General features: G+C 41.5%; 1 protein-coding gene across 1 annotated transcript; it reads right to left on the bottom strand.

Annotated features, from left to right (window-relative positions):
- Nucleotides 1–531: 531 nt before the first annotated feature.
- Nucleotides 532–23,591, bottom strand: LOC117259150 (stereocilin). Its single transcript, XM_033630394.2, has 30 exons — nucleotides 23,514–23,591; nucleotides 22,956–23,117; nucleotides 21,722–22,855; nucleotides 20,880–20,904; nucleotides 20,194–20,764; nucleotides 19,159–20,046; nucleotides 19,006–19,068; nucleotides 18,787–18,912; nucleotides 18,389–18,555; nucleotides 18,126–18,312; nucleotides 16,531–16,646; nucleotides 14,656–14,788; nucleotides 14,374–14,556; nucleotides 13,962–14,000; nucleotides 13,703–13,879; nucleotides 12,076–12,219; nucleotides 9,348–9,406; nucleotides 9,064–9,187; nucleotides 8,850–8,932; nucleotides 8,630–8,765; nucleotides 7,955–8,157; nucleotides 6,212–6,302; nucleotides 5,951–6,122; nucleotides 5,670–5,839; nucleotides 4,672–4,827; nucleotides 3,705–3,847; nucleotides 3,159–3,307; nucleotides 2,833–2,930; nucleotides 897–1,044; nucleotides 532–692 (listed from the first exon to the last, which is right to left on the bottom strand). The coding sequence occupies exons 2-30, from the start codon at nucleotides 23,053–23,055 to the stop codon at nucleotides 613–615; spliced, it is 5,865 nt and encodes a 1,954-aa protein (XP_033486285.2). The 5' UTR covers nucleotides 23,056–23,117; nucleotides 23,514–23,591; the 3' UTR covers nucleotides 532–612.
- Nucleotides 23,592–24,373: the final 782 nt, after the last annotated feature.

Here is a 24,373-nt window from a genome sequence, read left to right as displayed (position 1 = left end):
TTGATCAAACAGTCAGGTAGTGTAAACGATGTTAGCAGAAAGTGTAGGTATTGTACTTTGAAAGGATTCATAAATCAAAGCTTCAGCATATCTGGAATGAAATTAGCAAACTAGGTCCTCATAGATGGAAGAAGGTCCCACAGAGGCCACAGGGCCTGATGGTAGGCAGGTTAGTGTGTCAACAGACGTTATAAATAATCGGGGAAAGGATTTCAAAGGTCTTTTATAAACACCAGTGTCTGAAGTTTAAGGGAAATAATTCAAGCTATTTTAATTCTATTTAATTAAATAAAATATAATCTCAAGTGTGTTTGCTTGATCACACATCCTGTGAAGTCTGAAAAGCCCTTTTCTCTGTTAAATAAACATTAATCATCACACTGTGTCCTTTGATTTTTCCAACAAAACGGTATATATAAATACACTTATCTACATTTTGTCAAGCTGATATCTCACATAAAACTGAAACGTGCGGCAGAGCGCAAATCAAGAGCAATTTTGAATTAAAGGACCAATGCACAAAGAGAACAGAACAGTTCAAAATATTTATTTGAAGTACAAATATGATGATACCAAGGGAGGTCAAGGGACAAATACATTCGCTCCAGCATGTTACATGAGTTGCCAAAACAAGAGGCACAAAGCCAGTGAGCGTACGGTGAAGCTGTCTGCCGCTGGAGCCGAATTTCTCCCTGTGGGAGAAGACAAACAGAGCATTTATCATCACCGTAAAAACACAACATAAAAATCATATTGGTTAGTGAAAACAAGTATTACCATAATAAAAGTATATGCACTCACAAAGTCTTCCTGGGATAAAATAGCTGTAATGGCCTCATTATGAAGGAGGCTGTTAAAAGGACATTTTATCACCATCATTTTTTATCAAGACACACCTCTCTGCTCCAGCAGGACGTCTCCTTCATAGCGAGCAAGTCTGACAGCGTGCCTCTGCTCGGAGTCCAGCTCTGCCCACTGCTCCTCGGTGACCGCCCACGCCTGCTCCGCGCTCAGCCACGACATCTGAACTGCACTGAACACCACCTGTCAGTCACACACCCAACATAAATACTGACTAACTGCTACAGCACACCTTGTCATATGAGAGGACGCACTCTGCATGTATTTTGTCGCCCTGACATATATTTTTAATTTTCTTATGATTATTGAACAGATGTACCATAAAATATACCATACTATGGTTTCTTTACATTGGTATGACATATAGTCAAGTCAGACAGTATATATGTATTTATATAAACTGTATCACTCTGAGGAAGGACACATGCATCTATTCATGGACGAGATGCTTGTGCCTGTGACAGTGTGAGCTGTAAATATTAATAGCGTCCTCTGTAGCCGAGCTGTACTGTTAGCTAGCTCAGTGGTGCTAAGTGAACTAGCAGTAGATACACGCTTCCTTCTGCGCAGTGATATTATTGGCAGGTGTGGTTTGATATAAAGAAAATAGTTCCTACATCAAACTGCTCACAACATAGTCTGTGGATTATCTTGAGTATTCGGTCATGATTTCTGGAAAGAGGCGTCACTGTTTAGGTTTTCAAATGTTTTTGGTGCTTCTGCCTCCATTACATTTGAGGGAAGGCAGACATCTCCATATTGCCAACACTCTGCAACTCACACCATAACAATCTAGATTGATAAATAGCACTACAGGTAAAGGAGAAATATAAATGTGTGTGCCATTTCATGACAAAGACAATTTATTTTCTTAAATGTCCTAAAAAATTAACAAAATTTCTAAAACATGTCCGACAAAAAAAATAATCTAAAAAGTATATATATATATATATATATATATATATATATATATATATATATATATATATATATATACATTTGTATATACATATATAGCACTTATTGTGAGGAAAAATATATAAAATTTGGTTGCCTCATCTACAAATTCCCTGTTTGAAAAAGAAAACTTTATCATTTTCAGAAAACCACAAAGTTGATGAAAGCAGCTAATTTTACGATAAAAAAACTGAAATAAAACATCTGTTCACAATTGTTACATCTTTTTTCACAGCAAAAAAAATTTGACATGTCATGGTAAAAACAAAGCCCAGGTTTTAATAATAACATCTACAATGGCTCTGTTCTGTTCAAGTGTCCCAGTGAGTCATGACAGTGTGACAGTCAGCCAGTATGCACAGTACAAGAACCCTGAAACTGAGGCAGCTAATTGGAATTCAACTGACATTAATGTCATTATTTGTCACACCTGTGCCTTTTCTACTGTATCATGTCAGATTGCTGTTCATGAAGAAGGCCTAATGATGACTTTCTTTTACATCTAATGAGACTATAATTGTTGTAGAAGTGAAAGTAATATAACTCAAATTCAAACAAATTCGCCACATTTGTCATTGGTGCTGCTTAGAGACTCTAAATGGGTTTCTTTGTATTTCCTGTTGGAGTGTTTGTAAATGCAGGGGCTGACAAAGAAAATAGAAAAGACGTAACAGTCATGACGACATCTGGTTAAAGGATTTTTCAGTTAAAGATGAAACAACAAAGATATGACGGGTTTAAGTGTGATTTGCAGTGCCTGTCCCATTGACTCCAATAGAACTGACACTAAAGTCTGACTTCTCCAACACTGTCACTGTTCCTTCTTTTATTCTTTCCTTGGTAGCTGACAGGAAGTAAACAGGGACAGAAGCTGTTGCCCTAGCAACAGAATAGCACTGAAACAGTCCATAGTTGTACCCCTAGGAAATACAATGAGATTATTTTTCTACGGATGTACCTCTGAGGCTAAACATTGTTCTTTAGGTTAGCCCTAAAGATATGGGTGAAACTCACTGCCATCTTTTTTGGTGACATCAGTGTGATGGCTTCAGGGGTGATTCCCTCCACTTGTTCTTGTACCAGAGCTGACAGCACCATGTCCTCCAGGCCCACTGGACAGAGACACAAACGCTGTTGAGTCAGATAATTAATGTTCCCTATATCAGTATAAAGGTAGTAAGTATAAGGCAGGAAGTATAAAGGTTTTATGCCCTCAAGGGTGTTTTTAATTGTACCTATCCATCCAAGACCTGCCGTTTCCTCCTCCCACCCTACTCACTCTTTGGAAAAAAGTGATCACAAAAAGTTTATACCCCCGGGGATGTTATGTTCTACTGTACCTGCCAGTGTCCCAATTTCAGTGAAAACTTCTGGTCCCCAAGCACTGACTTGACCAAAGGCCTCAGGTCTGGACAAAAGGCTTGTCAACGCCTCCATCTGCTGCTCCGTGCATGGAAGGGATGTCTCCCGTAGGAACAGGACAGCCATACTGCAGTGTGAGGAAAAAGATTTAGGACCTTATCCTCCTTCGGGAGTATGCAGTATGTTTTATGAGGGTTGTGCTGCTAGGAAATGTGCACCAGCCTCCTGTTAGTTAGCATCTGTTAGCAGGTGGATGTGAAATCAAGTATTTACTCTCTGAAACCCCAAAGCAAGTAATTCTGTTAAGGCTCTGTTTTCACTGCTGCTAAGTACTTGTATGTCAGCATATAATGTAAGTACTACCTTGTATACAAATTAGCAATGTTTGTCAAACCATTTGGACTGTATATGTCCATCTTTGTGGATGCTTGTCTTTGTTTTGATGTCATTTACCTGTATTCTATTTATGTCAAAATTATTTTGATGGCGATGGAGGAAGTTTATACGTTAGGTTTTTGACTGACCTGAGGTTGTAGGGGTTCAGTTTTTTCATCTCTGAGGGATACAGACCACACATCAGATGGCCAAAGGTTGCCAGATCAACAGCTGATAACTGCTCCACTTTCAGTTTGCGTTTCCGCATCACTCCTAAAATTACTGCTCTCATCTGGGAAAAAAATAAATAAATAATTGAGACATTAAAGGAACACTCCATCCACAAGCTGATCAGATGTATATTAATTACTCGCCCTGTGTTATGGTGAATTTGTGAATAAAACTTGTTTTTTCTCTCAGACCTCCACGGTGAAGGAAGAATCCAAAAATGGAGAAAACTCTTGATGAATTAAAGTCATTGGGGACCGTGTTTAACAACAGCAAAACTGAACCAAAACATCTGTTTACAAACACTCACAAAACTTGTGCAGTATAATACATGTCTAATTTATCCAGTCGTATGCTCAGTACGTTGCAAACACATGCATTTTCACTAAAACCTTAATATCAAAAACACTTCTGCATATGAGTAATGCACCTGGGAAAGCGCGTGCCTTTAAACTCTGCTCATACACTCCATTGAGCAGACTTCAAACGCAGGCGCTTACCCAGGCATGCTACTTGTCCATGGGTAAGACTGTTGATGCGGAAGTCTTTTAAATAGTAAGGTTTTAGAGAAAATGCATGTGGTTGGGAAGTACTGAGTGTACGACTGGATAAATGAGATTTGCATCGGACTTTGACTTGGACCTCTTTTACTTTAATTCATCAAGTGTTTTCTCTGTTTTGGGATTTTTCGTTCGCTGTGGAGGTATGCCAGAAAAACAAGGTTTTCTTCACAACTTCAAGGTAAGGCAGGGTGAGTAACTGATATACAAATCATCATCTTGTGGTGAAGTATTCCTTTAAACACGCACTAATGGGCATGTTTAAAGTCTTCAGGAGGAGATCCTTTCATTTACTTTAAGTCTTACATCAAAATGAAAAATTTAAAACCTTTTTAGGGCTCCAGTCTGTCAGCGTCCCCAGATGTGCCAACACACCCAGATCAGTGAGAGTGGCGTCGTGCAGCTCTCGTTCTCCCATCTCAGTCACCACTGGGCCCAGAGCCAGCACCTGATCTGCTCTCAGCTCTCTCACTGGACTGAAGGACTGGATTGAGTGAAGAATTATGTTGATGTTAAAACACTATATGTTTTACTCAGCTGTCCTTCTCTGTCAGGGTTAGAGAGTATCAGCAAGGATGTGACTGCCTGCCAGGGGCATAAATATAGACTATATATAAATATAGGGGGGCTTGTAGAGAGAGCACGCTGTCCAACAATGTGTTAGACCGAGAACTGGCCCTTACAAGTGATTCAGATTGCCACCTCAGATATATGCACGTGTTCAAAAAAGAGCTCATATTAAAATAAAAATGGTGACATCTGCTATATACGCCCTCAGAAAGGTGAACCCATCTCCGTCATGGATTGCACAAAAGTTAGTTGCAATCTTTAACAAAATTATGTTTATTCTACATAAACTATAAAAACTATAAATAAACTATAAAAATATTCAATTAAATGCATCATTTTTTTTAAATTTAATTTGGTATTTTTGTCATATACAAATTTGCAATAATGATTGCTGGGTGATATGTATGTTGATACAATACGATGATACAAGACGATACAATATACAGTTGCTAGTTTAGATGCAAAATCAGGCTCAAGGGCCTGTCATAATAGCATAAACTAACTACCATACTCCGCTGCTGCCTGCCACAAAAAAAAGAGTAATTCTCAGGCACCACAAATCAATTCTTTTTCTTACATTTTTGGGGATGATGCATTTTTACCAAGAACTGTGCTCTGATGTTTAGATATGCCTGATGGGAACAAGATCCTAACTGGGAGTTGGACAGTACTGCTGCACTACAAGCCAGACTCTGAGTGAGATAATGATCTGAGACAAACTCTAAACTTCCCGTGGCTTTTCACAGTTTTACTGACCTGTCTTAGTTTCACCCACAGTGCCCGGCGCTGCTCTGAGCTCATTGAAGCGTCCTGAGCAAAAACTTCTAAACACTGTTTCAGATCCTCTGGTGACATACGGCTGAGCTGAGTGGAGGTCCAAGCTGAAGGGAACGTCCCTCTGATGTCTGCACAGCTTGGAACTGGCACTGCTCGGAGAGATGCCAGTGAATTCAGCACACTGATATGAATATAAACTAACGCAGCGTTAGACACAGTATCACCATGGCTCTGTGAGTTATAGGAAGCATTTACTGAACCTTTTGCTCGTCTGCTCCGTGCTTTGACAATCCCTCGAATGAGACTCTGAGTCTGCTGTCTCTGGCGATGCTGGTCCATACACTGAGTAACACAGACTGCACCCACCATGCTGTCTTCCCAGCGACTTTGACCCACCAGGACCTGCTCCACCGTGTCTTTATTCAACACTGTCTGCACAGGGGAAACACGTATTATTAGGCTTGTCAGGAAAGTGCAATGAAATCAAATATTTCCTTAGGTAAATGCATCTGGGTGCTTACCAGTGGGATGGAGTTTATCTGCTTTGTTGACAGAGAAAACACCAGCCTGCCCAAATGTTCCACATCCCCAACCTGCCATTTAGATGGCTCCCTGGCAAACAAGCACACACATCTTACCATCATTGCTGCTTTATGTCTTACTGCTTGCATGTTTTGCTTTCAGGCATTTTATGAATTCAGACCACAGCCTATTCTACCACTCTGCACTAACAGGTGTTGAGGCTGTCTTTTTAAAACAACTTATAAATCATTTACTTATACGAGAAGCAGTATCGAGTTGTCCATCACTTTGGTCCAGACTGAAATATCTCAACATCTGTGGGGTGGATTGCCATAAAATCTGACACAGATCTTCATGTTCCCTTCAGGATGAGCTTAAATAAAGTTGGTATCTTTTAAATTTTCATCTAGCACCATCATTGGATTGAAATATAAATTTGTCCATCTGGTTTTTGACCAATTGCCTACAAAACTAAACACATTCCCAGCAGCCTCAGCCGGACTTTGAGTTGACCGCTAGTTAGTAAATGTTAGCATGCTTACACACCAAACTGAGACAGTGAACATGGCAAACATTAGCAAGTTAGCACTGTCATTGTGAGCATGTTAGCATACTCGTGTTAGCATTTAGCTCAAAGCTCCACTGTACAGCCTCACAGAGCCACTACCTGTAGACGCTTAGTGTTGTTAGAGACATGAGTTTAGAGTTTAGAACATTTCCAGGCATTCAAGCGCCATGCCCAAATCAACCTTTGTTGTCAGGCACACAGTGCTATACAGGAATGAGCCCTAATAATGGAAATGATTTTAGCACCTACAATTCTCGTCTCAAAGTCAGTGGGTTAGTGAACGGTTTAAGCTGCCTGAAATAAGGTCTGTCGTTGACACAAGCTGAAGTGATTTTTTCCATTTTGTTCAACCACATAAAATACGTCAGTAAATACCACACTCATGAATTTAGAGGCTGTTATGTATCTCAAAAAAGGCGGTTGCTAACAAGTGGCTAAATAAGACTACAGAACGCCATCATGCCGAGCACAGCTTTACAGCCTCGATGTGGTGGGAACATTAAGTCATGCGACTGTGGTGTAGTTTGTTTATAGCCTAACATTTGCTTTTTAGCTCTGGGGATTGCATTCACGCTTCAAAAATGATAAAAGCAATGTTCATTTGTGGAGATTCTGTTGCTGAACAAATCATAAGTATCATAAACTTGTTTCCCACATTCTACAATAATTCAAAATCATGTGGAAAAATCCAGTCTAACCCTAACCCTACATAAATGTAATCCCTGCAGCACTCTGTTAATCCATTATAGACTGGCTGATGATTAAACACAGGAAGAAACATTTAATTTTGTGAAACCGAATCATTACTTTTGTCTGGTCTGTTTGGTTGTATGTGTGTAGCTGAAAAATATAGTTATTGGCATTATTAAGAAATCAAAGTCTTTCCAGTTTCCTGTTTTATTGAGTTAAATTACTTGTCAAAATATTTTTGAAAGATACATGTCATATAGTTGTTATAAAATATATATATATATATATATATATATATATATATATATATATTAATAACATTTTAAATGCTTTGCAAATTCCCAACTGTTTTTGGTTATATGTGTGCAGCCAATAAATTCCTTTATTAAAATAACTATTTAAATTAAGCTCTCAACATAGTATTGATCCAGGTGTCATATCCAGGACATGTCATGTTTTCTACAGTAAATGTGTTTCTTTTTACCCAAATAGGTCTTTCTGAGTGAGCAGGGCACTAATATCTCTCAGAGCCTCTTTAGGAAGGCAGAAACTTCTCATATCCTCCAGCCGCAGAACCAGAGCTCCTCTGTCCACCAGAGCCAAACTGTCCCGGTCCAAGAAAGGCAGTAAAGGCCCCAGGATGTCCAGAGTGGTGCCATCAATCTCCCCATCAGTCTGAGAGGAGCCCTGCAGAGCACCACAGACAGTCAGTGGGCCTGGATTATAGGGATTTCACACTAATATGGATTCACTGGAGTGAAAAGCAGCTGAGCAGGTTATGTTCTGAATCCCTATCTTTATCTGTTTCTCTTATGTGCTCACTTGAGAAGCCTGAACCAACAAATAGAGTTTGCTCTTTCTGCCCCATTAATGTGATAATACAAATCAAATACATGAGTCACCATCACTGATGCGGGCCCTGACTTAATTTAACCAGAAATAGCGAATCTAAGTTCCAGTGTGCTCTGATGCTCAGGGTTTTTATCATCTTAATCACCCTGAGGTTAATTTATGATTTCTATTTTCACTTAAAGATGTTTCTTAATTACACACAGCAGCTGGTTTCTAGTCACACTTTTCTACATACAACATACAGCAATGTGTCAACTCCTGATATGCAATAAACACAGCATTTGTATTGGTCATGTTGGTGTTTTACCAGCTCAGTTACAGCTTTCTCTGCCAAATTTGTCTGCTTGTAATGTGGCAGTCTGAGGAACTCAGCAAAGTGTGCCTGAATGTGGCTCAGAATGGCTCTGAAGGAGGCATTAGAGAAGCCCTCTATCATCGTCACACTGGAAAAGACCAGAGCAGAGGTATAAATGTAGTTATCTTTGGATAAACAGAGAAATAATGACCTTTAATAACAAGATACTTACGGTAAAGTTGCAGCAAACCCAGAGCTCAAAGCACTGAGGTCGAATTCCGGTTGTTTCCTCAGTTCGTCTACAATACATTTTCGCTGGTAACACAGCCAAAACACATCTGAACTTGTTAGAATTTGCTACAGAATCACAACAACAAACTAATGAATCATGGCTGCATATCAGAAGGGTTAAGGGTATCAGGAGGGTTTGAGCATGTGTTCCTCACCAGAGCAGGTCTCATGCCTCCAGGCAGCTCACTAACAAACTGGAGGAGCTCTGCAAAATCTGTATCGTTGCTCCAAAGCCTCAGGAAGTCACAACTCATTCCACCAGCAATATGACCCAGATCCCTACAAGCAAGAGAGAGGTCGTTATTTAAATTGTTTATTGAGTGAGTATCTCACCTGGAAATGACTGCAGGTTCTGAGTCTTTAGTTCAGTTTGCAGGTAAAATTACTTAATGATTGAAATTATAGATCTGAATGCTCTGGAGCAATAAATCCAACTTACCTTACCATGTTGCTGGTAATGTTTTTAAATTTGTGGATCATTTTGAACAAAAGCTGAGCCTGTAGAGACAAAAAAAAAAGTGTCAGTCTCAGCATTTTGACTGCATACTTTAAAACAAATGACATTTTAATCAAAGGTGCTAAATTAAATTTTAGTTACTATTTTCCAGTATATTTATTTATTTTTACATATCTAAGCCTCTTTTGACAAGTTTGTTTTCTCACTACTCACACTCATACTTTGGTATATTTTGACAAAAGTGTGCGAGTATTAAAATATAGTGAACATACTACGAAAAAAATTTGGCTACGCTGTGTGAGAGAAGTTTCAGAGGATGTTTTGATACTTTTGGCACCATTAAGATCATTGGCACTGAACATAGATTCATGAGACCCAGTGGTGAAGGACAGCATGGCCTTCTTGTTCTTTTCCTTTGATTGGGTGGTGCTGGATTTTCAAATACATTTCTGCAATTGTAAATTTTTATTTTTTAGTAACAGATTTTAGTATTCAAATTGTTGTAACCACAGAATTCTTGTATGTCTAAATAAACATGTACAGTTGTCATGTTTGCACTTTGAAGATAGTTTATGATTTGGGATACAACTTTTCAAACATTTGATACCATCTGTGGTAAGAAATCAGAACATCACTACTGTGGCTCAAACATGGGTGATGCTTAAAAGATGGGTGAAAAATCACGTTACGGTCAAATTTCTGTGCAAGTTGATACTCCTTATATTTGGCATCCTAGATACTGTATCACAGATGATGGATCCTGTTGTCCACTCATATTTTGGATGATCCCTTCACTCTTCCTTTAATGCCAGCATTTGGCCAAAACATTACAGTTTCCCAGAGGATCAACTCTTTCCATTTTAAAGCTTCCCTTTTGTGCCACTCTCAGACCAAGAATGAAGTACTGTACACAAAACATCTCAGAATTGTATAGGTAGATAAAACAGGAGTTGAGCATCAGACCGATTGCATACTCTTACACAGTTTGTTTAATCCAACTGTGTTATACTTAAGTGTGTAATGAACATTAAAACTATAAGTTTTCTCAAAAAGCAGTTCACCTCCCTTACACACTGAAAAATCTCCAGACTGGATCTGGAATGCAACATCGGTGGTACAACACTGACATGACTGTACCACATATTATATTGTATATGTGTACAGTGGCATCTGTTTTAGGTCAAAACCAAATTCACTTAAAGTCATAACTGTCTGCATGATTGATTTGAGGAACAGCACAGGCATGTTGCTTAAAATTATACATTACACATGACACTCCAATCTCACAAAATATTTCTCAAACTGACTATATAAGGATTTTATTAATATTTCAACACATTTTCACTCACAACTCATCAAATATCATCTTTTAGTCAGTTGCCCTCGGCATCAAACTATGACGCCCTAGGTACACTCCAGCGTCAGTTTTGGACGCTCGTTACATGCATCGTGTCTTGTCAAAAATAAACTTCCATTTTCACCAGAAATGTACAGTTCCTGCTCCTTAAATGCATATAGTCTATCAAAAACAACAACTTAGAAGGTAGGAAAAAAAAAACTTTTAAGTTTACTTTCTTAGGTTTAGGCAACAAAAGTACATGGTAAGATTTAGAAATATACACCATGGTATGGTTTACAATGAGTACATTTGTTACTAACGTAATGTAACGTCAGTAGCATAGCATGCTACACATACTAGCACACTATGTTGTACATAACTCCATTCATGAATGGATTACAGAATGGGCCTTGCAAAATGTCACTCAAATTAACATGTGCCAACCAGAAGAAGACTCAAAATCACCCCAAAGAGACACAAAAAGATGCAAAAGAACTGCACAAAATATGACTATAAAAGGATGTAAAACCACTACAACCATCTGTGTGTCTTGCTCCAGTGTAGGAGATGTGGTGGGGCCCTTTGCATATCAGTGTCTAAGGGCCCATTGTTTCATTATCCACCCATGATTACACTGACTTTTTGTCTTACACAGGACACAAACAGCAGTCTTCCTAGTGAAGGTCCGGAGTTTGTTTGATTCATCCACCTCCTCTCCCACCTGCCAGATGAGGACTTTGTTACTCTTTATACTATCTTTGTTGCCCTAAGTGTCAAAAAATGCTCTCACCCGTTGTGTCTCATACTGTTTCTAAAAGTGCCTTGGTGCGCTGGTGTCTGATGCTGAGGTCGACTGACCAAGTGTTGGTATTTGATAAGTTGGGAGTTGGACTGAGTTGAATATTTAAATCACACACAACTAACACGGGGTATTGAAACAACTTTAGGGTGATTTAAGTACAATATTTTAGGTTTGGTATTCTGTGCCACCAAAGGCTTCAGTGCAGCTACCAACTGAAAAGGGCAATCTTTGTTGATTTGACTCAGGTCTTGTTAGGCTGAGAGCAGGAGGTGAAATACACTCTTGGCTGTGACAAAATCCCTTTAAGGTAGCCATTATTAATTTATGCTACACTCCTCCACACCATTGTACTACATCCAAACTAATTAGCTTGATGGCAGCTGATGCGTGTGGAGTATTAATATCCTGAAAGGCTCATGTGAAGCATATCCAATGAGTTGCAGATTAATGGGACCAAAGACCGAAGCTGGTAACATTTTCTTCTTTAGTCAGAGAACTGCAAACCTATTGTTGTCATATCAATGCATTGTTAAACAGCACACAAAGGTAGGTTAAAATAAAATGTGCACCTGCTGTGGTGACCAGCATATGTCTCTGTACAGGCTGATATTTCTCAGGATTGTTTCCCCATCTAAGGTTTCCGTCAGCTTCCTCAAGGGGATGAATGGTAATAGACAGTTTACCTGCTGAGTGATGTTCTGCAAGTGTAGAGCCTGCTGACACATAACAACAACAAAAACATAGTAAATCTAAACCTTGAAGCTCTTAAAGGGTAAATTTGCCACCTTTTATGTGGATGTCCAGTCAGTGGTGATAGTAAATAAAGTCAATTTAAGTCATAAATTTCTCAGTGTGCTGAGTTCACAGCTGCAAAATCTGTTGTTTTGTCTGCATACAGAGCGGTCATTTTACATGACAGTGACATAGTTGGATGCAGGAAAAACTACAGGCTGGTTTTCACTCTGGGTAGCTGGGGCCATGCTCTAGATTCCACTCACAAACATACTTGTTTTCTTCGCTTGTATTGCAAACTAGCTGTATTCAACAGCAAAAATGGCATCCAAAAAGATAAGTTAATTGTGACGATGTTACTGATGAGGATACATTTTAGAGTGTTTTGGCTGACTTCAATATTCAGCCCTATTCATTTGAGCCAGAGTACACGGTTGAAAAAATGCAGCGGAGAGAAACCGAGGAGATGATGGGGACCCTCCCGAACCTGAGCTGCTGAGAACAAACACCGACTGGTGGTTCCTTTTCTCAAAATGCCTGCAGATGCCAACAGAAACTGAATCATCCTGCTGCAATAAATTTCAGCGGGGGAGTTTTTGTTGGATGCTGTTGCCAACCAGCATGAGCCGCTGAGTGTGAGAGCCTGTGTGAGCTTTACTATGCATTAAAGTTTTACTCCTCACTTGGACAAAGGTGTGCTGGAGAACTTCTTCAGGATCCTGAAGATGAACTGGAAAAAACAACCAGCAGGGCCAGGAGGACAGATAACAGTTAAGTGAGTATTTTTATCACCTAACAATATTATTGTCTATTTTTATTACCTCTTAGCAAAATACTGTAATTTAAATTAGGCTTTTATCATGAAGGACTGAAGCAGTCATGCACTGACATGGACAATGTGAAAAATAATTAACGTCTTGGCTCATGCTAGTTTAGACTATGCAGCCTCCATGTTTGCAGAAGTATATGCCCAATTAATAACCTCAGCTACACTATGATTTTGCCAACAAAGTAAAATCTATGGGTTAGCAGGCTAGAAGCTAAGGGAGTCAGAAGCTTGGACGCAATGCATCCTGGCAAGAGAACTTGGCTTTCTCAGTCAATATAGCACACACTGAGTATTTTACCATCAACACTGTTAAGATATTAGCATAAAAGGTGGCAAAATTTCCCTGTAAAGGCAACACAAAGCAGGTTTCTGCATGTGAAATGAGCACTTGCTATAATAGAAACTCATAGTGCCCGGATTAGCTGCACTAAAGTAACTCGGTTTTTTGTTTTTACCAAATGTGATATTTTCCCAGAGGTTTTATCTGTAAGAGTAAAAAATGAACCTCTCCACCTCCACTGTGTCAATCAACACATTATGTGAGAACAATGTGAGCCACAGCTAGTTATAAGGAGGGATGAAAAGATGAGAGAAGTGATAAGTGTTGTACTGAAAACAGATAATAGCACCATCACCTCCTGCACTGCATTGTATAGTATGGCTCTATGGCCGGGCTTAAGCTCAGTTAGCAATGTCCTCCAGCACTGGCAGTGGGCAGCTTCACCAATCTCAGGCCACTGGAGGTCTGAGAGCACAGCAGGGGAGAGACCGGCAAGTAACGGCTTCAGTCTGCACAGTTTTTCCATGGTGAGCTGGCAGGGAGAAAGAAGCACAGTGATGAAAGTGCAGTTGGCTGAAATTCAGCAAAAGCTATTTTTGAAAATGTCTACTTACAGTGGCGTCCTCTGAAATCTTGGATAACATTTGAAAAGCCTGAGGAAAGTATTGAAAAATTACCAAAAATATACAAGTGTTTTTTTGGGTAAAGGTCACATAATTCATCAAAGTGTATCCTCTTGATTTCTCTAGAAATTTTGTAGCTAATTTATTTTATGTACAGTTATTACAAAAATCCACACAGCAGTCAAGGTTAGCTTTTCTTTTTGGTAAAAAGGGGTGATGCTTCATGGTTCAATGCAGCATCTTGGAGGTAAAAACTAATGACGTTTCTTTTAATCAAACTTAACTTTTACAGTTAACTACATAATATCTAACACTGCAAAATTGTGGAGAACATTTATTAACTTTGCCCAAGATAAGAATGACAAGAAGTCACATGTGGAAAGAAGAACAATTTCCCGCTGACCTGTGCAGGGGAGTATCTGTGTAATCCTGGCTGTGAGAGGATTTCCAGGAGTTGTTGTGAGGAGAGCGACAGCAAGAAGGAAGCTCCTAGCTGGGGCAGAAGACCGCTGAGGGCAGACATCTCTGTGGGAGTGACGTTGCTGACATTCAGGCTCTCAACGGCTGGTATCAACCAGGAGGACAGCTGTCCATGAAACCGTTAAACACAGTTAGTCAGACATTGAGGATGTCAGTGGTTTAAAGCAGATTTTCTGTAGTGGACTAGAGAACAAGTGCTGCTTACCCTGCCGCTGGCACTAATGAACCCCTTGGACATGCACTGAGCCAGCTGTTGCCAGAGAGCCGAGGACACAGCTGAGTCCTGAAGAAATGAACCCAGGTCCACTGGATCCAGGTAACATGTGAGGACTCCTAACCTGCAAAAGGATATTAGCTGCCACTGCGGCCATCGCATCCTCCACTCTTCATTTTTGCCTTTATTGTAGGGGAGAGCAGGGTGATTTGAGCCTGTGGGGAAGTTGAGCCACCCCTTGTCTCTAGGCAATCATAGAAAAAACTGGTCATGTGACCACAAATTATTTAAGAGTCATCCAGTTTACTCACCTTGTGATGGAGAGGGACCCATGGAATGAGTGGTGAGAACATATAAGTTCAAAAAGCTGTTTTTATCATTCAAAGTGATTTTTTTATGTTCAAGGAATAATGATTCTTGTGTTTGAACATTTACAGACATGTTCGAAAAAATCTCACGTGTGTTATTGCTTTAGGGTGTTACAATATAAGGCTGTACTGTCAGCCTGATGTGAGCTCTAAACTGCTAGATGATACAAGTTTGTTTAGATGGCGGAGGTGGTTTAAAACGTCAACATGTTACATCCCAACTCGTCAAATACTGCTGCTTTGTCAGCTGACATACAGGTCAAAATATGACACGCTAGAAACCCGTCTGTGTCTGTTTTGGACGTTCACGGACGGCAGGTCAATTGATGCTTGTCACATGCACTGTGTCTTTGCTGTTTTCACAGGAGATTGAGGTCTCTGCTCATGACATGTATATGTACATGTTCCTCTCTGCATTCGTATCTGACGCCGACATCCACCGACAGTCTGACACCGACGTCCACTAACAATCCGGTGGTATTAGATGACTTGGGTTGTTGCCTGTTGCCTCAAAAACTGATGCACCTGACGTGTCTCGTACTGCAGAAAAAGGTTTGCCTCTGTGTGTCTGGTGGTATTTGACCACAGTGGCCTACCTATGACTATTACTCAAGTATTGGTTTACCATAATTCTACATTGCATTCTTACATTTGATCACAAAAAAGACATGTGACATTTTGAATTTTAGATCAAAAAGCATCGTGCCATGTTTCTTTAAAAAGAAGACAGACAAACTCCTCTTGTGGATTTGGACATAGCAGTCAGAGAGTACAGAATGGGAAGTCCATATTTCAGGTGACAATGTCAACAAGATGACTTTAAAGCAATACATGTGTTTGACACAACTGGGCGAAGTAAAAAGAACAGGGTATAAGATTTATGCCCATGTGGCTCAACTTATCCTCTCCCTAGGATCAACTTACCCCTCATCAGGGGCAAGTTGAGCCAAGAGAGCTCTTTTTTGGAAAGTCGTATTTTGAAAATCATTTATTTCAGATTCAAAGTGATTATTCCAAGAGATGCACCATGTCCTGAAATATTATGTACATATTTTAATTGGAGACATTACTGTCATACCTGCACTTTAAAGATACCTCAAGTAAAAACAGGCTCAGCTCACCCTGCTCTCCCCTATAGCAACATAATAGAGACAGACAGGAAATGAGGAGAGAGAACTGATGAGCTTTTCCATACCTGATAGAGCACCATACATCAATACCTAAACAAACTATGACTGAACTCATCAGTATAATTAGTCATGCTCATTGATGCCAAGAAATAATCTCTGGAGTCTTGTCAACAGCAACACATCCAGTACGTCAAGTATGTCCTCAGATGATCAAACTTTAAATGCAGTACCATGGCCAAACACAGAGCAACACCGAGCACAGGACTGATGCTCTGTAAATGAACCATCTCCGTGGAAACATAATGGAGTAAGTGAAATGAAATGAAAGATAGAAAAACACACATAAAGATCAAGTATGTGGGTCCCACCTCAGTATGTTATCACTAGTCAGATTCTTCCTCTTGCTGAAGAGGGTCCGGAGCACATGGCGCCCCCTTACACCATCCAGGCTGCCGTTGCCTAGCAACTCTGCTAGAGGAGTCAGCTAAAGGAGACAACAGATAAAATGTTGAAGAAGGCTGAAGATTTAACGAGGTGAGGTGATCATCTGGTGTCTGATGATGGTCAAGAGCAATTCTCCAAAATCTCCCATAAGGGTATAACTGTGCTGAGATCTGATGACTATGAAGAGCATAGCATATGATTCACTTTTTTAAATATATATATATGCTGTGGTCATTGTGACCTGTGTTGAAGTGTTTCTGATTGATTTAGGTTCTCTCTTTTTTTCTCTACATACATTGTGTAAGAGCTCCAATGTATGGCTTTGGATCACGTGTCAAATCAGATAGAGGTTTGTGTTTACGTTTTAGGTTTTGTTCAAACCTTATGTGTATGCTATTTGAGACAAACAAATAAGTTCTGTAAAAATGTAATTTTTCAATTCAATTCAATTCAATTCAAACCTTTATTTAGTCTCGAAGGACATTGAGGTTTCCCTCATTTCCAATGTCGTCGAGATTACAGACACATTTGAACCACAGCACAATAAAAACAGTACAGAATAATCACTGTGAACAACAATCTCATCAGTGACCGGGTAGATAGAATAGAATCAGGTAAAACAGTTGCAATGTGAAACACAATGGTTAGAAATCAAAGTCCTGAACTCTGAAAGAGAAGGAAGAACATGAATATTTTGAGAATTGTATAGCTTTTTGCCCCTGGGAATGTTTTCAGTCGTTTGGGCATAGTAAGCCTTGTATCTGATTAATCGAAACATGACGACAACATGAAAGGGACTTGTAACTTCACAGACAAAATAACCACATATAAACCCGTTTTTCACACAGATTTTCATGGTTCCTAGGAATATGTCCACATTGCCATTTTGGTACCTCAAAAAGGCAACTTTTACTTGTCATACTTGCCATATATCACATTCTGTTTATGTTACAGCCCCTGAACTTTGGTATAACATCAATAAAATACTGTATTTTAGCTGGAAGTATTTAAATGTCCATATGTACATACTTTAGGTTGCTGCCTGGGGCCTTAAAACCCTTTTCCCCCATTTTCAAGGGCCAGTTATGATAAATATGACATCTACTTGTTGCTTTTAAATGATTTGGATCTATGACACACTGTTTTGTCTGTGCCCCGCATCAAGTTTCATGGATCTAGGGGTTATTTTTACTTAAGATATTGGACCCTAAAAATGACTTCCTGCCCAAGCAGTTTTTTTAAGGGGGGCAAAAATGGGTAAATTTCTCAGGGCAAAAAACTATACAGTCCTCAAAATGCAGCCAAAATATTTTACAGAACTTATTTTTGGTGTCAGATAGCATTATAGTAAATGGACTTATACTGATATAGCACCTTTCTATTCTTTTGACACTCAAAGCACTTTCACACTACATGTCACATTCACACATTGGTGGCAGTGACGACCACACTAGGTCATCTGTGAAAGAGATACAACAGTTTTGTGGAGATTTTTTTAATTAGTGAAAGGGTCTCTAACCTGCTGTGATGTCAGCTGCTGAAAATGACTGACTGGGAGGTAAGGCAGAAGTGGAAGGATGGAACTGAGAAAGTATGGTGGCCACGTAGGGACATCACCCACCACACTCGACTGCAGGAGTCTTTTTACAAAGGCCTTTTTCTGCAGTGACTTCATCCCTGAGCTGTGGTCACGAATGGCTGTCAACCTAAAGAGCAAAACAGAAGCTGTTACCATCAGGACATTATGATATATCAGAACTGTCTCTTGTGTCAGTGACTCACACACTGTCGTTGACTATCAGGGAGGCTGGGAAGCTCATAATGTCAGAGACAGACATGAAGGGAATGAACTGAGACAGGTCCACGAACAGCTCTGGGGTCACTCGGGAGAACTTATGGATGAAAGCAGCGGTCATTGTTTCCATGGCCTGCAACTCTTTTTGAGATGCCTGACAAAGAAAACAAAAGAGCAGCATAGAAACTGATGTGCATTCAATTTGGCCCTCTTTAACTATGCATGGGTTGTGATACGGATTAAAAAAATAGATACAGCACAACAGAGCGCAACAGAGTAGAACTGTAGTCAACAGATGGTTGAGGGATTTTACCTGCACAATTAGCTTAATAAAAACTGTCAATAATGATATACTCAGTGTGTTGTTAGGAGTTGGAGAACACACCTGGTCAGTTTCAACTTGTAGCTGGTCCCAACTTTGATGCATATGGGAGAGAAATCTCTTAACAGCATCTTTTTCAGCAGACATCACCAGAGTGCGGATGCTGTCTCTTGGCATCTGGAGGTACTCCTGGTGAGATAAAGTGCATCACCTAAATATAAAGCTCAGTGAGCTGATCTCTCATGAAAGTTAAACTGTGAATGCAGCTGCACAGGCCTGTACCTGCAGCAGAAACCTCAGAGCAGATGAGTTGTCATCCCGTTGAATGAGGTCCCACAGGACAGGCTGATGTGAAAGCAAAAACAAGTCACTCACTCTCTGCTCTGTGTGTGGGTGAATGTGTTTGTGTGCGAGTGTGTCAGTCAGCTATCTTACGCTGAAGCAGCTAAGAAGGTCCTCTTTGAGAGTGGTGTTTTGCTCCCTGCGGAGGAAGACTCCGACAGTGTGAAGGACGCTCATGGAGGCCTCTGGCTGCAGTTCGGCCCAGGAGGTGTTGTCAAGGAGACTGGAGAGGAGGATGGCTTGACCCAAACCTTGTCTCGCTTCTCTCTCCCCCTCTTCCAGACCCGAAGAGAGGCCCACCATGAAGTCCAGGACTCGCAACACGTATCCCAGCATCACTAAAAACCCTTCACGCTCCCCTCCCTCCACCTCACACACACTCAGCTTGTGTAGAGCTTCCACCAGCAGTGGAGCCGGATCCACACACAGCTGCGAAGTGTCAAACTCATACGGCGCTGGAAGCATGTCAAAAAACCTCTGCAGGAGGCACTTCCTGCCCTCCAGTTCTGCCTGCAGGTCATCACAGATATCAGCAAGCTGGGGTATTGACCTTAACAGCCGATTGTAGAGAGTGACATTTAGACAAATGTACTCCCTCAATCCATGTGTCTGCCCGCAGAGCTCCAGGAGAGAAAAGTTGGTGAAATGATGCACAGCCCACGTAGTATACTGGCAAGTCTCCTCAGTGGTTTCAACATGGGAGAAGTTGTGTATTTTTGAGCAGTACGCTGCGGCCCAGCTGCCCTCTGGCAAAGACTGGTGTGAGTCAGGGGACTCTCTGCCGCACAGAGCTGAGATCAGGGCGGAGTTGTTGGGAAGGAAGCAGTGTCGGAAAGCCTGGGCACTGAGCAATCTGCTGCCTAACTGGGCCAGACAGTTCTCATCAAGTACCGGACTTTCTACCGTCTCACCTGTCAGCTGCACACACAGGTCATCTATATTCGTCAGGTTAAAAAAATGGTAGTCCTTTGCCCCTGCAGCCTGCAAATGATAAAGACAGAATAAATTAAAATGAAGTAGAAGAAACTTAAATATGATGGTATCCGTGCAGGTCCTTGGTATGCCTTGCCATGCCACAAATACTAAGCAAAAAGTTCTCAAAATACGCAACAGAAATCGACCCATTACCTGATGTGCTCTCTGCAGCCAGAAAGAGGAGTTGGCACACACGGTGTTGTTGAATTCATGTGCAAAGTACTCACTGCAGACATGAACCCAAAGGAAGTCATCCTCAGCAGCAGACAGGTACCAAGCTGCATCAGAGCATGTGGCATGCAGGTCAAGCCCCAGCTGGGCCTCTGCAGGATTAACTGACCCATTTTCCCCCTCAAACAGTTTACAGTAGAGAAACACGGTGAAGTTGGAGACGCCTGTCAAGCCTGGGATGGTTTCATTACACACAGCCTCCAGAATTTCTATAGAGCTGGAGAACTCCATCTCTCTCTGCTGGTTGTTGCTCTCGCTCGTTCTCCCTGATTGTGGCTGGTTGAGCTGGGAGCGTTGGTCATGAAGGCGTTTTTGTTTGGAGATTGTTTGTGTAGAGGGGCCTGTTTTTGGAGATGAGTGGCCTGATTTTAGTCGTGATCTTAGTTCATCTGCTTCGGTGGAGGGGCAGGACAGGAATGGTAGCGAACTTGGGAGACCCTGGGAGCTAACACCCAAAGCCTGAGTGTTCCACGTCACATTATGTCTTATCCCCCTACATATACGGGGACAGAACAAAGGTAGAAATGTCAGTCTGCTTTTGCTGCTAATGTACTACCAAATATGCAGGCTGCATTGACATATTGAGCCATATTCCTAACATATCTCACCATAAGATCAGTTGTCTCAGGTCACCTTCAGAAAGACAAAAGAAAAGCAAATATTACCAGGAAATCAAAGTGAACAAGTGGTGGTAAAAAGCAACTGGGAGCCCCTGCAGTTCACAACCATGTCTGATGCAACGGTGCAGCTCAGCTAACAATGCCCAAGATATAATGTTACCGACATCAGTGAGAGGATAAAGAGATTAGCTGGGCTAACAAGAGATGCTTTCACCAGCCAGGATGATTATAAAGATTTTAAAGCAGTGTCAGTCACTGTCACTGTCTCTACTGTATCCTACAGGTGAAACCAGGGCCAAATTGATGCAGCTCAGGCTTTTAAAAAGGGTTTTACTCTGTGAATATCACTAAATACAAGCTGAAGAATGTATGATTTACTTCTTTACCTATAATATATACACACTTGTAGTATGCTTGCTATTCACAGGTTTATCCTCTGAAGTAAGGCGTCTGAATGTGAGAGTATATCTACATAAAGCAGCATCTGACAGGTGAACTATAGCTGGAGGATCCTCTTTCGCAATAATCAGATTGTGTGTATGACTGCGTGCAACACTGAATGACACCTGTTTTTCCGTGGGATGAGCCAAGTTTGTAACTCAGCTTATTGTCTAATGTAGTTCTTATCAATTCAAATAGCTTTATTGGCATGAACAAAGATATGTTCTGCCAAAGCATTTCACAAAAAATAAAAAGTAAATAAATAAATACAAATAAAAGTGATCATATTTTCCACGTTACATACATTCATTCAATATCTATACATATTTAATGTACATATCTATTATGATTGTGCAAACAGCCCGAGTTGATCTGCTCTACATACTCACCAACTGAGCACCGGCTCCGAGTGTTGGGCTGTGGCACATCCACCAGGCTGCTGACATCATCAAGCAGCGCCATGGTAACTCGTGACACTTTCTTCCTCAGGTTACCGTAGACAGAACTACCCACTCTGTGCAGTAGGCCCCTCCTCAGCCCGTCCAAACTCTGCACCAGAGCTAGATTTTTCTGTGCCATGTGACCACCTCGCTCTCCTCCACCTGAACGCGATAACGCCTGCAGAAGGAAACTCTGCATGGAGTCTGGATCATCCTCTGCGGCCATCGCATCCTCCAGAGACACATTCCTAGACAACCCATCCTGCCTCATGGCCTCAGGAGGCAAGCTGAATGGCTTTAGACGTCCAAATGCATTCGAGCTCCTACTGTGTTCAGCACCTTCCCCTGCTGGGTGTAAACTGACCACAGGCTTCCAGTTGCGTGTTTCTAGGAAACGCAGCAGCTGCTGAAGCCAACTTACACTGAAGGCGCAGTCACTACGACCCTTTAGAGCACAGATGAAGCCCTGCAGGCCTGCACTGGCCTGACCATAGGTCCCACTGAGCAAAGCCTGAAGTGCAGCTTCAAACACAGCACTCACTGTCCTCCAGTTCTGAGATAAGAAAGTTAAGAGGGGCCTATGGGGCTGACGCTCTAATAGACTGATCAGACTCTGCAGCAGCCCCAGAAGCCAGTCCCAGTGAGGGCTGCCCCTCAGGGACAAAAACCAGTCCTGCACTCTGACGCTGGGTCGGGGTGGCACCCGGCCATTCCACTGGTTCATTGCAGCACTCCCTTCAGACTGGAGAAAGTAATGTAGCACCTTCTCCCAGAGCTGCTCCTCATCTGGCTCTGCAGGTGCCTCCTCCAGCTCCGCACCCATCTCTTGGAGGTACATAGAGATGTTGTAGAGAAAGCCAGAGAGACGGTGCCTGTCAATTGGCTTGTTCAATGACGGCAGGTTCTTGCTGGGGAGCAGACCTAGTGTTTTTAGGCTCCCCATGATATTCCTCACCCAAGGGTGCATAGACTGGTCCTTGTTTGTTTCTGGGGAAGCTTTCTGAGGATTCCAACTACTTCCTGTACTCCACTTAGAAATGATCTCCCTAAGAATGGCATCTCTTTGGTCCTCTTTACCGCCTCCTAGAAAAGTCCCATCAGAGACAGCTTGAGCTGGGATCATGTTATGAACATGTAGTAATAAAATATTTAATTTAGGGACGTATTCTGGTGGTGCACTCACCTGTCTTCTCAGGGGATCCTTGTCCCATTAAAACAGCACAAACTATGATGCTGGTGAATATAAGAGTGGCCATCCCTGGCCCTTTCTCTGCCATCTTCATCTCATGGCAGCATGCACAGTGACACGGTGGTGTCACATCTTTCTCGTCAGGCTTTCAGGCTCCTATTGATTCCACAAAATCCTGTGTTTAAACAGATGCTGTGTTCCTTTCTTATTTCAGCGATGGGTCAGACTCAAGGAGTAAAGTATCTCAACAGAGAGGGGATATTAAACCTTAATGACTGGCCACCACATCACCTTATCACTCTCACTGCTAGGTTGCTAAAACAAGCATCAGTAATGTAGTTAACCTATAAAAAACTAAGAGACTACAAAGGTAGGTCCGTATGCAGTGCTGAAAAGAGTGACCAAAGTTATGAGGTTAAATACACAGTTCTTAAAGAGATCACAGTTTTACGTGTGTAACAGAGAATACGCCTGTTCCTATTAAAAGCATATGAAAGGTCAGTGGTCACTCACAAAAGTGAAACAATGGATAAAAAGAAATCTAGAACTCACCAGCAGTTACAGTCCATTCATTGCTTTAGGTATCCTTTTCAGGCTTTTACTAGCATCTCTTACTCAGCGGTGTCACCACACTCAGAGCTGACCTCTTTCTGGGTGGCACTCTCTGTTTCACCATCACTCTGCCTTTCTCTACCTTTCACTTACTCCTCCTGCACCCCTCCCACCTGCGTCCTCTCTCTCTTTGCTTCTAGCTGTTTGAGGCACTTGCTTTTCTGTCTCTGGGGTTTAGGTTTGATACCTGGCTTCATATTTCATGAGTTATCTTGCTATGCTACAGCATGTTGGTCAGCTGTTTTCTATGACAGTGTGCAGGATATGAGGAGAGAGCAGCGTGATTAAGTTTGGGTGTACATAATCCCTTAAAATAAGTTGTCTCTCAGTCTTTAAGGTCACCTCCTGTATTTGGGTGTACAATATATTCCTTTATGTGTTCCCAGTATTTTGGGCCATCATACAGGAAGGTCACAACACTCAGCTAGGTGCTCAAACAAGGTGAAAATCGGGATCATGTTAATCACACCCAGGTTATCTATCCCATTCTCTCTAACTGTCCCATGTCTCCCACTGACTGATTCCCCATTGAGCCATCTCTCAGCTGGGACTCATCTTGTGACTCTGGGTTTGTTGGGGGTGTAGTCTTACTGACGGGGCCGGCCCAGCAGAGACTGTGCAGGCTGTCAGTGTTTAGACACATTTATCCCTCGGCCAGGCAGACTTACAATTGAGCCCTGTGCAAGGGCACGGCAGCCGGCTCCCCTGAGTCAGACCACTGTCTGCAGGCCCTGAAACCCAAGAGGGCTGAGTGAAAGGACCACCCCCTCCCTCCACATGCTCGAGCTGTATGATACTGT

The sequence above is a fragment of the Epinephelus lanceolatus genome, chromosome 2, assembly GCF_041903045.1.
Source record: "Epinephelus lanceolatus isolate andai-2023 chromosome 2, ASM4190304v1, whole genome shotgun sequence".
Lineage (NCBI taxonomy): Eukaryota > Metazoa > Chordata > Actinopteri > Perciformes > Serranidae > Epinephelus > Epinephelus lanceolatus.
This window is presented reverse-complemented; position numbering and strand designations above follow the sequence as displayed.